The sequence below is a fragment of the Carlito syrichta genome, unplaced genomic scaffold (genome assembly GCF_000164805.1).
Source record: "Carlito syrichta isolate Samal-C Ts95f unplaced genomic scaffold, Tarsius_syrichta-2.0.1 Scaffold311768, whole genome shotgun sequence".
NCBI lineage: Eukaryota > Metazoa > Chordata > Mammalia > Primates > Tarsiidae > Carlito > Carlito syrichta.
The window spans coordinates 1,138,484-1,153,556 of NW_007255864.1; the positions used below are offsets into that span (position 1 = coordinate 1,138,484).

The 15,073-nt window shown below is 40.5% G+C and overlaps 1 protein-coding gene across 1 annotated transcript in view; it reads left to right on the plus strand.

Annotated features, from left to right (window-relative positions):
* LOC103271570 (adenylate kinase 9-like) overlaps positions 1 to 15,073 on the plus strand; it is a 77,638-nt gene that overhangs the window by 24,515 nt on the left and 38,050 nt on the right. The window contains exons 8-12 of the mRNA XM_008069038.2: positions 3,232 to 3,360; positions 8,000 to 8,074; positions 10,885 to 10,983; positions 12,553 to 12,692; positions 12,773 to 12,953. Coding sequence (XP_008067229.1) covers positions 3,232 to 3,360; positions 8,000 to 8,074; positions 10,885 to 10,983; positions 12,553 to 12,692; positions 12,773 to 12,953 — 624 coding nt within the window. The remainder of the gene's footprint in view (positions 1 to 3,231; positions 3,361 to 7,999; positions 8,075 to 10,884; positions 10,984 to 12,552; positions 12,693 to 12,772; positions 12,954 to 15,073) is intronic.

The following is a 15,073-nucleotide window of genomic DNA, read 5'->3' on the forward strand; positions in this document are numbered from 1 at the left end:
GATGAAAAAAGGCCTCAAAGGGAAACATTTTGCCGATGCGGAAGAGGTGAAACAAAAAAGGGCAGAAGCACTAAAGGCATCCAAACTGACGAGTTCAGAAACTGTTTTGAGCAGTGGAAAAAGGGTCCCGATAAGTGTATTGCATTCAACGGAGAGTACTTTGAAAGTGACTGAAGTTTAAGCATGTAAGAATAAATACACAATTTTTAATCAACAAATTCCAGGGAGTTTTGGGTCCCCCTTCATATAATCCTCAGTGACTTTCCATTGCCTTTAGATGAAAATCCAAGCACCCTCTAGCTCTTGGCTTCCTGGGCCATGGTCCTGTGCCTCCCTGACCTTGACCCTGCCTGCTCATTGTATTCCGGCCACATTAGCCTTCTAGCTAGTCTTCATCTGTGCTAAGCACAGATTCCCACTACAAGCCACTGCACTTCCTGTCTTCTCTCCTCTGCCCACACTTTCATTTGTCTTCACGTGACTGCTCCTTCTCCTCACCCTGGTCTCACCCCAGATACTACACCCTCAGAGACCACACAGTAAGTGACATTTCAACCCAGGGCAATGCAATAGAAACATAATATGAGCCGTATGTGATCTTAAATTTGTTAGTGGTCACATATTTTATTTTATTTTTATTTATTTATTTTGAACCAGAGTCTCACTCTGTCACCCAGACTGGACTGCCATGGCACGATCATGGCTCACTGCAGCCTCGACTTCCTAGACTCAGGTTATCCTTCCACTTGAGCTTCCCAAGTAGCTGGGACTATGGGCACACACTACTATGCCCAGATTATTATTTTTTAAAAATTTTTTGTAGCAATGAGATCTCGCTCTAGCTGGCCTTAAGCAATCCTCTGAACTCAGTCTCCCAAAGTGCTGTAGGCATGCTTTTCTTTTTCTTTCTTTCTCTTTTTTTTTTTTGAGTTGGATTCTCACTCTGTTGCACAGGCTAGAGTACAGTGGCAAAATCATAGCCATCGCAGCTTCGACCTGCTGGGTTTAGATGATCCTTCCACCTTAGCCTTCCAAGTAGCTGGAGCCACAGGTGTGTGCCCCCTTGCCTGACTCATTTTTTGATTTAGTGTAGAGACGAGGTCTCACCAAGTTGCCCAGGCTGGTCTTGAACCCCTGGGCTCAGGCAATCCACTCGCCTTAGCCTCCCAAAGTGCTGGGATTACGGGTGTTAGCCACCACACCTGGCCTTAGTCTCACTTTTTAAAATAAAAAAGAAATAAGCAAAAGTAATTTGAATAATTTATTTAATCTAATATATCCAAAATTGTATTTCAAAATTTAATCGGCATAACAATTCTAAGAATGACACATTCTGTTTTCATGTTAAAGTTTCATTCAAAGTCTTTGAACTCAGGAGTATATTTACACTTACAGCACATGTTCCAGTCACACTCGGCAAGTTTCAAATGGTCAGTAGGTATATGCGGCTTACGGCTGCCATGCTGAACAGCACTGCTTCGTTTTCGTCATAGCACTTATTACTTTCTGAAATGATATTATTCTTTCACTTGATTTTTATCTGTTTACTCCCACTGAATGTAAGCTCCATGCAGCAGGGACGATATCTCTGACAATAGGTTCTTAATAAGATGTGGCAGAATGACCAAATGAATGCGTGAGTATGTTAGCAAAGCCCTCTGCTAGAGAGAAAAGAATGGCAGCATCTTTTGGAAAAGACAATGTGTATTGAGCCACTTTGAAAAATATCACCTTTGGCCCAATAATTCTACTTTTAGGAGCTATCCTAAGGGAAATATTAACAATATAAAGATGTATGTATTATACAAAGCTATCCATCGCAACATTATTTATAATTGTGAAATAGCTGGAACATTCTTGTTCTCCAACAATAGCGTAATGATCAAATAATCATATATTCAAGAAAATGTATGCATTATTTTAGACCATTGAAATAATGTTGCTGGGCTCGGTGCCTCAGTCTGTAATCCCGCGCCTTTGGGAGGCTGAGGTGAGTGGATTGCCTGAGCCCGCGGGTTCGAGACCCGCCTGAGCAGCGAGACCTCATCTCTACAATAAATCAAAAAAAATCAGCCGGGCGTGGTAGCACATGCCTTTAATTCTGTCTACTTGGAAGGCTGAGGCAGAAGGATCGCCGGAGCCCAGCAGGTCGAGGCTGCGGTGGCCATGAGCGGCCACTGCACTCCAGTCTGGGCGACAGAGTGAGACTCCAACTCAAAAAAAAAAAAAAAAAAAGAAAATAATGTTTAAAACAATATAAAATGGTTTATCTAGATAATATTATTCAAATGATGTACTTGCTTTCAAAGTACGCTTTCAAATTCAAATTATTGCTTTCAAATTCAACAAAATTCAAAATTTCAATTCAAAATTTCAAATTTCAAAAAACTTTCAAATTCAAAAACTTCCTTTCAAGTTCAAATTATGACTTGTGTGTGAAAATGACTGATAAAAATGGGAACAAATGAATAATAAGGATGATAAATATGACATGGAGCATTTATCTCGTGCCAAACCTTGGGCTGAGAGCTGTCACACATACTGTGCCCTCTGCCTTGAAATGTTCTTTCTCTAGAAACCTGTGTAGCAAGTACTCTTTCTCATTTCCTTCTGGGTTCAACTCAAATGCCACTTCTTCAGAGAACACTTTCATAACCACCTGATATAAAATAGCACCCTCTCCCATCATCGATCATTCCCTCTTCCTTTTTTTTCTTCCCAGTCCGTACAGCTGCCTAATATGCTATCTAGTTATTTACCTATTTGCTGATGCTCTGTCTTCTTCAACAGCAATGTGAGCTCTATGAGCCCAGGGTGCTAGTTGGTTTTGCTCACTGTTGTATCCCAAGTCCCTAAAACAGTGCCTGTTACACGGGAGGCAGTTGATAAATGCTGCATGAGTTAGTGAATGAATTAATGAGCTACAACCTCAAATATTCAGAGAAAGTTTGGTTTCTCTATTTTCCTCTAAAAAAATCTGGTGATCTTCCCTACTTATTGAGAAGCAAAAAGAAAGTAGTAAGTATCCAAGTTGGTTTAAAGCTTCATTCCATCTGGTAAAGACTCCTCCAGAGTCTTCAATCTCTCTTAAATAAAAGTCCTCAGTCTCTGATCTTCCCCTCCCCCTGCTTCTCACCCCAGAAGGGTATCTTGGTGTGAGGAGGGAGGAATGTGGCTTTTACATTGAATAATTATTAACCTAAGGACATCTAAAATCTCTTCTCCACTTAGGCGTTTATTGCCGAAATGCAGATGGTGGCTGAGATTCTTCATCATCTGGTTCAGAGGCCTGAGGATTATTTGGAAAATATTGAAAGCGTTATTAAACTTTATAAGGAAACAATTCTCAAATCTTTAGAGGTAAGGATAAGCTATATTGCTGAAAATGAAAAGGTTGATATTTGAGCTTTCTCCCTGGTTAAAATCACTTTCACATATTTTTATTCATATGTATTAGCTGCCTGATTCTCCTCTTGAGCTTCCTAGAAAGCTGGTAGAAAAAGGCTTCCATCCCCACGGCTGTTTCCCACAATATTATTTTACTCTTACAAAGCAAATCTGTCGTTGAAAAGTAGTAAATGAACTTCATCTTTCAAAAGTCAACGGGGGATTCCTTTATGGGTGTGGGCTGGAAAATTTTATAAAGAGACTATTTTATAAAAGTATTTTCAATCTGTAATTTATGGGTGTATGGGTTTATCAAAACAAATGGGCACTTAAGGTGCACGTTTTGTTCTAAAAGGAATTGTTAATTTAAATGGCAATGTAAAGAATTATTATCCCCAAATTAGTTTCTATGGTTATCCCATTCAAAGTGTATTATACGTAAACATGATAAAGCCATTACATATTATATAAGAAGGGTTTAATTAAAATAATTGGTATTTTAAAAGTACGATTAGTGAAATTACAGTTATGTGAAAAGCATATATTACATGGTAAATAATCCAGGGAAACTGCAAAATGTAGTCAGTTGTACTGGAGATTTAGTCAACAAACATTTTTTAAACTTGACTATTTGGTCAGACACTATGCTAAGCAACAGAACTATGAAGATGAAAAACAGTCCTCACTGGTGTGAGTAGAGAGAGGTGGCAGAGGGCCATAAAGGCTTAAGGCCCTACAGTCCTAGTCTCCTCTGACCTGGCTAAGGTGTCACTCCACTTGAAGGCCAAGACCACCAAAGTACAGTGTGCCTCCAAAAGAGATAGCATCAAAGGCAAGCAGGAGCCCGCTAAGTTGCAGGGCTTTCCGGTTTATGTCCTGTGCAGTGCTTCTAGCCAAAGCCAAGTCCTCATTCTTGCCTGTCTTTGACTCCTGATTTAATTCTTGGTGCACACATGCATTTCCTTGAGAGTGTTCACATCCTACGACTTAGTAAGTTCACTCTTGATACTGACTCTGGCTTAAGAAAAGAATCTAAAATACAGAAGAAACTTTTTGCCTTGCCTGGTCAGAACATGGTTATTTATGGCTAAATGAATAAAGCTGGTATAATCTACTGCTGGTCTAGAAGAAAACACAATCCAGCATCACACAATATTGTGAAAAGCAAAAATACGACAAATTTTATCAGAATCCTTGAGGAAGGATGGAGGTGGGTCTTATTTCTCAGCTATCGCTACTTTCCAGGAACACAGGGCTCAGACAGTCAACATTGTTGATATATAAAATAAAAACCCAGTAGATTTTAGATTTTAACAGTAAAAATAACTAATAGGCCAAGTGTGGTGGTCAAGCCTGTAATCCCAGCACTTTGGGAGGCTGAGGCAAGAGGATTGCCTGAGTCCAGGGATTCAAGACCAACCTGGGCAACTTGGTGATACCTCGTCTCCATAATAAATCAAAAAATTAGCTGGGTGTGGTGTTATGTGCCTGTAGTTCCAGTTACTTGGAAGGCTGAGGTGCCTGAGCCCAGCAGGTGGAGACCACAGTGGCCATGAGCATGCCACTGCACTCCAGCCTGGGTGACAGAGTGAGACTCCAACTCAAAAAAAAAGAAAAAAGAAAAAAACTAGTTAGAAAAAAATTAGAGATTATTAAAATAATCTTAAGATTTTTTCAAAAATCTAAGAAAGAAAGTCTAGAAACAATGAAAACATATATTTGATTATAAATATGTTTTATGTTGCAAAAGACACCAGAAACAAAGTCAAAAAATAAATCATACAAAGGTAAAATATTTGCAATCCATATGCCAGATAAGGGTCAAAGACTTTCTATGAATGTTAGAGAAAAGAAACAACCTAATAGAAAATGCACACAATAATAGAAAAATGCACAAAGGTTATGATTAGACAGTTTACAGAGATGCCAGTCTGAATGCCCAACCTTGCCACAGGAATAAAAAGTAAAACAAACCAATTCCACTTTCAACTCAGTTTGGCTCCAATTTAAAAGCTAAAATAGTCAGTGGTGACAGGAAAAAAATGAAAATGATCATATACTGCTGGTTAGAATTTTAAATTGCTGCAACCTTTTGAGAAACCAACTGGCATTACCTTCCTGTATTAGTTATAAAGCCTACTTTTAGAAATCTGTATATACAGGGTGCCAAAAAATGTACACACTTTAAGCGATGTTATCTATGTATCACTCTTCAAAGTTGAATTGAATTACGGTAGCAATGTATAGTGTGATGTTCACTCAAAAGATGGTGTTCATCAAATGAATGCTAGCATCACCATATGACAGTCAGGACAGTCACAAAAAATGGAAGTATGGTTGTCATTTGAGGAGCACAAAACCATTTTGAAGTGATATTTGAAATTCGAGAATGTTGTGGAAGTACAAGGACAGTGGAGGCGTGAGTATGCCACAGAACCTCCAACATGCCTAACAATTGCATGATGAGTTGGAGACACATGGTCCTATGTGTGATGTACACAAGGGAAGGTCCGGGAGGCCTCGCACAGCAACAAATCCTGCAGTCTCTCGCCGTCATCAGAAGTGTCTGGATGCTGATAGGAACCACTCTGAGCACCTCTTGGAATTGCAGAAGTCAAATGTGACTTGTATTCATCTTTTGTTATTGGTCTATATTGAGTATTACAATTTTAATACAGGTTTTTCCTTTCTTAAAACGTGTATACATTTTTTGATACCCTCTGTATATATCCAGTATATCAGGATATACTGAAGGATTTGTGTTGTGTGTTATCAAACATTTATATGTGTGCATGTAGTTATATCAGTAAGAAGAATGATGAGAAAGAGACTCCCCTGGCTGGGGCGTGGGGAACAGCATGGAGGAGCAGGTAGGGGTCGTGCTCACTGTTTCTGTGCACTCATCTGTATTCCTTCACTGGTTGCAGTTGGCCCAAGTTACTCTTGTAATAATTGAAGAAGAGTGTAATTTTTTAAACGTTAATAAAACGAAAGGCTTGAAAACAACTAATAGAATATTGTAACAAACCTAATATCAAACAGTGGAGGAACATAAAATAAATTGTGCTATATCCACAGTAATCTCATAAAACCATTAAAATGTTGTATTGGCAGTCATCTTATAAAAGTATAGGGGAAGGTTAATTATAATATTAAGTGAAAAAGGAAGCTCCAAAGTTATGTATGCATTCAGATCTCAAACACGCAAAGCAATTTTATATGGAATAAAAGATGAGAGGAAAACAGGAATAGTACTTATCTTTGGGAGGCTGAACTGGAGACTTTTTCCTCTCTACTTTTCTGTTTATATAATTTTCTACAAGAAAAATGTCTTAAAATAATTTTTAAGTGTTGTATTTTTAAAATTATGTTAGTATCTATATGAAGAAAGTCTGTAACTTAAATTTTAGTCAAACTCCTCTAAAGTTTCAAAACCAGATAGCAAAACTGCAAGTGTATGCAGATGGACAAATATAAAGCCTATCAATTAAGTTCACAAACTCATCCTGGACTAGGTGCTATGTACCTCATTGCTGAATATCACTACAGTCATCTTTGAAGTACACCCCTTGGGAAGCTATGCCCTGATACCAGCTCCTAGTCCACCAATCAAAGCAATTTTGGGACTCTTTTTCTGGAATGGTCATCAGAGCCATCATTGTATTACCCTTGATACCCTGAAGGTCATCAAATATCTTCCTTCCAATATTACCATTATCTTCAGGTTAAGAAAAAAGTCAGCTGGTATCGGTGGCTCAGCCTGTAATCCTGCACCTTTGGGAGGCTGAGGTGAGTGGATTGCCTGAGCCCACGGGTTCAAGACCCACCTGGGCAGCGAGACCTCATCTCTACAATAAATCAAAAAATCAGCCGGGTGTGGTAGCGCATGCCTGCAATTCTGGCTACTCGGAAGGCTGAGGTGGAAGGATCGCCAGAGCCAAGTGGGTCCAGGCTACGGTGGCCCGGAGCGGCCACTGCACTCTAGTCTGGGTGACAGAGTGAGAATCCAACTCAAAAAGAAAGAAAGAAAGAAAGAAAAAAGTCATTGGGGGTCAGATCAAATGAGTAGGGCGATTGTTCCAATACAGTGTACAGTGCTGCCAACATAAGTGCACAGTGGCAAATTCGCTAACTTAATTGTCAGACCTCAACAAATAAGAACAGCTCTGATGGCCATTCCAGAAAAAGAGTTCCAAAATTGTATTGACTGGTGGACTAGGCACTGGCATTGGTGCATAGCTACCCAAGAGGAGTACTTTGAAAGTGACCATAGTGATATTCACCAATGAGGTACATAGCACTTTTTCTAGGATGATTCACAAACCTAATTGTTGGACCTCATATATGCAGTCAAAACATTATGTATTGGAAGAGTGTAAAGGCATCGTGTAGAGAAAATAATGAAAAAACAGGAGAAGAAGATTCATAGTGTGAGGACTAGTTTGGACTTTTGCAAAAGATCTCTTGAGTGATGAAAATCACATACATTATAGCATGTATATGGCAAACAATTTAACTTTCAAGTTTTCTTCAGAGTGTATTGAGATTCTGATCTTGTGTTCAGTTTTCCCAGTGATTCCAGATGATCAAGTTTCTTTTCTGTTATCTTCAGGAAGTAATGGCTGAACACAATCCCCAGTATCTTATCGAGCTGGATGGAAATAAACCCCCGGAAGAGCTCTTCCTGGTGAGTGCAGGATTCAGGAGTACCTCGTAGTTTGAAGGCTAAAAATCCATGGACAGTGTTGTACTTATTTTAACAAACAGAAATATGTTTACATTTTAATGCCATTTCGTTTTGAAAATTTTGTTTTGACATTTATAAATCTGATATTCTGTTTATTTGCCTGCCCATAGCTAAATCAAAACTACATTTGAATTTTAAATCTCTGTGTGACAAAAAGTGCCTCAGAGAAAAGAAAAAGCAAATGGCAACCAATAAGCACATAAATGCTTAACATCATCAGTCACTGGGGAAATGCAAATCAAAACTGTAATGAGGTACAAGTTCGTACCTGCTTGGATGGTCAAAGTGAAAAAAAAACCCACACATCTCTAACCTCTAGGATTGAAGGACCCCAGAAATAACTCCTGGGAGCGCCTCTCTGTCTGCCCTACTCCTTAGGAAGCTTCACCCAGTCCGACAGGTTTAGCTACCTTCTCAACATTGGCAACTCTTATTAGATTCATGTTACTATCCCAGGCCCTTTTACTCAATTTCACACGTGTATACTCAACCATCACTCTACTGCTCTATAACCAGTTGAATATTAAGTAGTCATCTCGGATTTAAGTGTACAAGATAAAACTCCACCACCACCACCATCAACACCGCCGCCACCACTGCCACCACCACCATCATTGCCAACATCACTGCCACCGCCACTGCCACTATCACCACCACAACCACTCTGCCCAGATATGCTGCTCGCATAATTCTCCTCTCTCAGTAAGTGTCAAAAACATTTGACTAGCCACCCTCGTTCTCACATCCCATGTTCCATCTATTAACATACACGGGAGGCTGCCCTTTCAAAAGATTTTACCACTGTTTACTACCTGGGACACACACTACTCAAGGTAGAAGGCAGAAGCTCTGAGAGGCCTGGTTGGAATATGTAAACCTGTTAAGACTCTGGGTAGGACTGGTATCCTACACTGCACTCACATTCCATTTGCCAGAGCAAGCTTCAGAGAGAAGCCAGCATTGATGGGGTGAGGACATGTATTCCGCCTACGGTGACCTAGGGGATTATCAAGTGAAGGGAGGGCAGGTTGAACTGTGAACAATGTACACAGTCCACCACAAATCACCCCACACCAGCAGGATCCTGTCCACCTCAGCATCTCTCATTTCACAGTCTATGTGCCAGCTTCCCCCCCACCCTTTTTTTCCAGACTCTTCCACATAGTTTCCTAAGGTTGCCATAACAAACTGCCACAAACTGGTTGCTCAAAATGACAGAAATTTATTCTCTCACAGTTCTGGAGGCTAAAAGTTCAAAATCAGGTCTGGATGTGGTGGCTCACACCTATAATTCCAGCACTTTGGGAGGCCAAGGCAGGAGGATTGTTAGATCCCAGGAGTTTGAGACCACCCTGGGCAACGCAGCAAGACCTCATCTCTACAAAAATATCAAAAAACTAGCTGGGCATGGTAGCACGCACCTGTTGTCCTAACTACTTGGGAGACTGAGGCAGAAGGATCACCCAAGCCCAATAGGTCAAGGCTGCAGAGAACCATGATTGTGCCACTGCACTCCAGCCTGGGTAACAGAGTGACTCTGGCTCAAATAAATAAATAATAAATCAAAGTCCAAAGTCAAGGTGTTGGCAGCACCACGCTCCCTCCCAAACCTCTAGGGAAGGACACTTCCCTGCCTCTCTCAGCTTCTGGTGGCCCTAGACATCTCTTGGTTTATAGCAGCATAACTCGAATGTCTGCTTCCAACTTCACTTGGCTGTCTTCCCTCTGCCCAGAGAGGTCCTATGGACCCAGACCTCTAAGGGCAAGAATATCTGGGGGCCAAAGGGCAGACTGTTATGGGTTAAAAAGACATGATGTAGTCCTTACACCAATACCTGCAAATGTGACCTTATCTGGAAATAAAGTCTTTGCATATGTAACCCAGTTGGGAAGAGGTAATACTGAATCAGGATGGGCCCTAATCCTGATTGGATTAGGGAAAGAGACTCAGACACACAGGGAAAGATGACTCTGTGACACCACAGGTAGAGACTTCAGTGGCATATATATGGGGGAGGGACCCCCCCAAAAATGGAATTTATTTATTTGTAAACAACTGTGTATTGATTCTGACATGTTTAAACTTCAGTCACCTTCAAAATACTCCCCATTGAATGCAATACACCCATCAAGACACTTTTTCCACTGCTCAAAACAGTTTTGAAATTGTCAATTTTGATGCCTTTTAGTGCTTCTGCCATATTTTGGTTTCACCTCTTCCACATTGGCAAAACATTTCCACTTTAGGATTTTTGTCATCAGGGAAACAAAAAAATGTTGCTTGGGTGAGTCTGGGTGATTAAGGAGGATAGGGCACAGGGATCATGCTGGTTTGGGTCAAAAACTGCTGAACAATCCGTGTGGTGTAAATCATCCATCATGAAATGAGCAGATGCATTGAAAGAATTTCCAAAAAAATTCACTGAAGCCGAACACAGCCTTTCACAACAAAGCTAGCTGGTACATAGAAGCTGATGGGTTTCTAGAACAATCACCTAGCTGAGGAAACCTGTACTACAGGGGGCCCGCCCTCCAAAGGATAATTCCAGTTCTTTTGGGGTTCCCCCTCCTACAAGCCAAGAAATTCATAAAGTTTGTCAACAAACCACCAGAAGCCAAGAAGAAGCCAGCAAGGATTCTAGTGAGTCTTTCAGGGAGAGCATGGGCTTGAACCATGAGCCCATCACTGTTTTAGGATGCTTGAGATAATCCAATGCCAGTGTATTTAAACATTTATTCTTTAAATTTAGATAGTTATGGATCGACTTAAATATCTGAACTTAAGAAGAGCAGCTGTTATAACCAAACTTCAGAGTGCGGAGGAAGAAGTTAATGATACAACGGAAAATGTAAGTTATATTTAACTGTTTGAAATTCTACCTTTCTGATACATGTTGTGACCTTAATTTGTATTCTTTCAAGGCTTAAAAAGAATTTCAGGACACCTTATATCAAAATGAATTTGACTTCTGGGAAGAAGCTGCCATGTTAGCACAATATTCTTTTAGACACTAAATACAACAAAAGTTTTGAAATAAAGAAAAACAATAAAATCAGAACAATTAATCACAAGAATAATGAAAAACAATAAAATCAGAACAATTAATCACAAGAATAATGAAAAAGAAAGAAACCCAAGTTCATTTTTACATCTCCAAGGAAAACAAAGAAATAAAAGATCTCAACTCTATAAGCACTCATTCATTCCTTTAGTCATTCAACCAGTTTTTCTGAGTAACTGCTGTGTTCCTGACACTGATATATGGTAGGCTTGATGGCGATCACATGATAGCTGCTAACTGTCAAAAGGGCCACAAAGACTTTTCATTGGATGATTTGATCTATTCTGAGAAGTTTAGTTTCACCTACATGAACAGAAATTTTTCAAAAAAAAAAATCAGGATCATAAAATAGCTAGAATTCAAATAAAATAATCTTTGAGTAAAGAGGTCATTTTGTTATCCCATATCTTATAATCCATAGATCTTAGCAGGTCAGCATAGCTGGAATATGTCCTGGGACCTTTGTTATATGAACTGGGGCTAAAGAGGAAAAAAGGTGGGCCTAGTCAGCCCAGAAATGGGAAAAATAAACCGTGTACTGAGGGCCCTTCTTCTAGGTCATCACTGGAGGAAAAGTAAAAAGAAGCCATAAAACCATCTGGAATTTTCCCAGCTAGAATATTTGTCCTTAGAGGCTGGGCACGATGGCTCATACCTGTAGTCCGAGCACTTTGGGAGACCGGGGTGGGAGGATCGCTTGAACCCAGGAATTTGAGACCAGGCTGGGCAACATAGCAGGTCTTGTTGCTACAAAACAATCAAAATATTAGCTGGGCATGGAGGCATGCACCTGTAGTCCCATCTACTCAGGAGGCTGAGGCAGAAGGATCACCTGAGCCCAGGATTTTGAGACCAGCCTGGGCAACATAGCAGAACTTGTTGTTAAAAAAAAATCAAAATATTAGCTGAGTGGAGGCATGTGCCTGTAGTGCCAGATACTCAGGAGGATGAGGCAGAAGGATCACCTGAGCCCAGGAGTTTGAGGCTGTGGTGAGCTATTGCACTCCAACCTGGGGGACAGAGTGAGACCTTGACTCGAAAACAAAAAAGGAAGGAAGGAAGGGAGAAAGGAAGGTAGGGAGGGAGGGAGGAAGGAAATGCCCTTATGTTCATTCTACCATATGATAGAAACTTTTCAGTACAATTTAAAGATTGAGGGTTTTTGTTTTTTAACAGAAATGAAAACTAGTCTTATTAAATCTGGGACCAGTACAGAATGTTGCAATTAAGAAAAAAGCCAAAACTTACTTTTCAAATTATTTCTTAAGTAGTAAAGCCCTATTAAATAAGAAATAAAATACTACTGCTAATTTCACAAAACTTATGCTCACATTTTCCTATGTTTGCGATTCCCAGGATGAACTGTTACGTACCCTTGCATCTTATAAACTTCTCGCACCAAGATATAGGTGGCAGAGAAGCAAATGGGGACAGATATGCCCTGTGAGTTTAAAAGAAGGAAACATTTATTCAGGATCACCAGATTTTTCTGTGAGGTAAGTCAGGTTTTCAGAACTTAATTTTAAAACATGCCCATGCATCTTTGTAGTTGTTTATTATTATGGCATATTTTAAGTTTTCTAGGTAAAATATACTGTCTTTCATCCGAAGAAGCATTAAAACCATTTTTATTGAACCCACGTCCCTACCTGCTCCCACCCATGCCAGCTCCACCATGTAAAGTATTCATATTTGGACCTCCGTATTCAGGGAAAACAACACTTAGCAACTTGCTTGCAGAAAACTACAAAGGAAAGGTAATTATCTATCTATCCATCAGTCTATACTTTATTATAATGTGTAAATTTTTTTGTACTCAATTTTTTAAAGTTTTACAATGTCAGTTGGACCGTTTTCCTCTGGGCTTGGTGTGGGGAAGACATCCTTCTTGCCGTTTATTGCTTTTCCGGACCAAGCCCCTTCCCTGCTTCCCACAAGCCACTGTATTTGAATGTCATGTCATCCAGACTGTGTCACCTACTACCTTTCTGGGTTCCACTCGCCTTCTGTTTCCTGAGTGCCACTCCTCCTGGCTCATTCTCACTCTCCTCACCTGTCCTAGTTCTTGGTGATTTCAGTATCTACAATGACGATGCGTCCAACATATTGACCTCTTCCCCATCCCCGCCCGCATGACCTTGCTCTCTGCTCTCAGTAAATGAAAAGAAATTATCTTTGGCTTGGACCAGAGTGATAGCAGTGAAGGTGGTAAGAAATAGGCAGATTTGGGAGATGAGCTGAAGGCAGAGCCGGAGGATTCAATGAGAAACTGGTGTGTGGAGGAATTCTAAGGAGGCCATTGTCGCTTGAGTGCTGGCTGTGGGAAGAGTGGCATGAGATGATGGCTGAAGGCACAGAGCAGTCCAGGTCATGGAAGGAGCTTGAAGCTGTTCAAAGTGCAGCTGAATTCTTTTAAGCACAGGAGTGACATTTTCTACTTACTTTTAAGTTTTTAATTGTAAAATATGACAAAAATACAGAGAAGTGGAGCCCTGAGTTATCCCACGATGAAACCCCATATAACCACCACCCAAGAAGAAATGCTGCCAGCACCCCAGATGCCTGTTAATATTTCCTAGATTGAAGGACGAGCTTCCAAATTGCAATGACCCAGCAAATACCCAGTACAATTAATGGAAATGACTCACGCTAAAGCACATCACTTTTTTTTTTTGAGTCAAAGTCTCACTCTGTCACCCAGGAGTGCAGTGGCACCCTCATGGCCACCTCAGCCTCGACCTGCTGGGCTCAGGTGATCCTTCTGCCTCTGCCTTCCAAGTAGCTGGAACTACAGGCATGCACCACCACACCTAGCTCATTTTTTATTTATTGAAAAGAAGGGGTCTTGTCAAGTTGTCCAGGCTGGTTTCAAGTCCCTGGGCCCAGGCAATCCTCTCACCTCCGCCTCCCAAAGAGCACCCGGCTCATCACTTTTGAATGTAGGACAATGGGAGCAAAGATCCAGAAACTTCTGGAAACATAAACCTCTAGAAAACTGGAGAGAAAAACTAGGTCATGGCTGGGCACAGTGGCCCATACCTGAAATCCCAGCACTTTGGGAGGCAGAGGTGAAAGGATTGCCTAAGCCCAGGGGTTCAAGACCAGCCTGGGCAATTTGGTAAGACCTCATCTCTACAATAAATAATAATTTTTAAAAAATTAGCTGGGCATGGTGGCACATGCCTGTGGTTCCAGCTACTTGGAAAGCTAAGGCAGAAGGATCACCTGAGCCAGGAGGTCGAGGCTGTGGTGGCCATGAGTGTGCCACTGCACTCTAACCTGGGCAACAGAGTGAAACTCTGACTCAAAAAAAAAAAAATTTAAAAACTAGGTCACACACAAGACTGAAAAATCAAAATAGCATGGCACTTCTCAATGGCAACTCTGGAAGTCAGAAGATAATTCTTTGAGGGGATGATTTATAGCCCAGAATTTTATAATCAAGTCTGATGATAGAATGAGGGCATTTTCAGTCACACATAAAAACTACCTCTCAAGTATTCTTTTTCAGGAAGTTAGAGGATGTGGTTCATCAAAATGGGGGCTTAAACCAAGAGGGAAACATGGAATTCAGAAGAAACAGGGTCCCATGGCAGGGGAGAGGGGAAGTAAACCCTAAGATGGTGGGGAAGGGAAAGTTCATGAAGGCATAAGCCAAGGAAGACCAGACCATTAGACAAAGAGGTTAGAAAAACATGTGCAAGTCTAAGATCCATGCATAGCCTTTGAACTATCAACTCTATTTTATAGATTTTTCTAAAGGACCTATCAGACAAATATATGTACATAATTGTGTTCATCATAGCCTAGCTTATAGTAGCAAAAGCATGTATACTTAAATATATAGCATATAATATATAGAGACATACTATATATA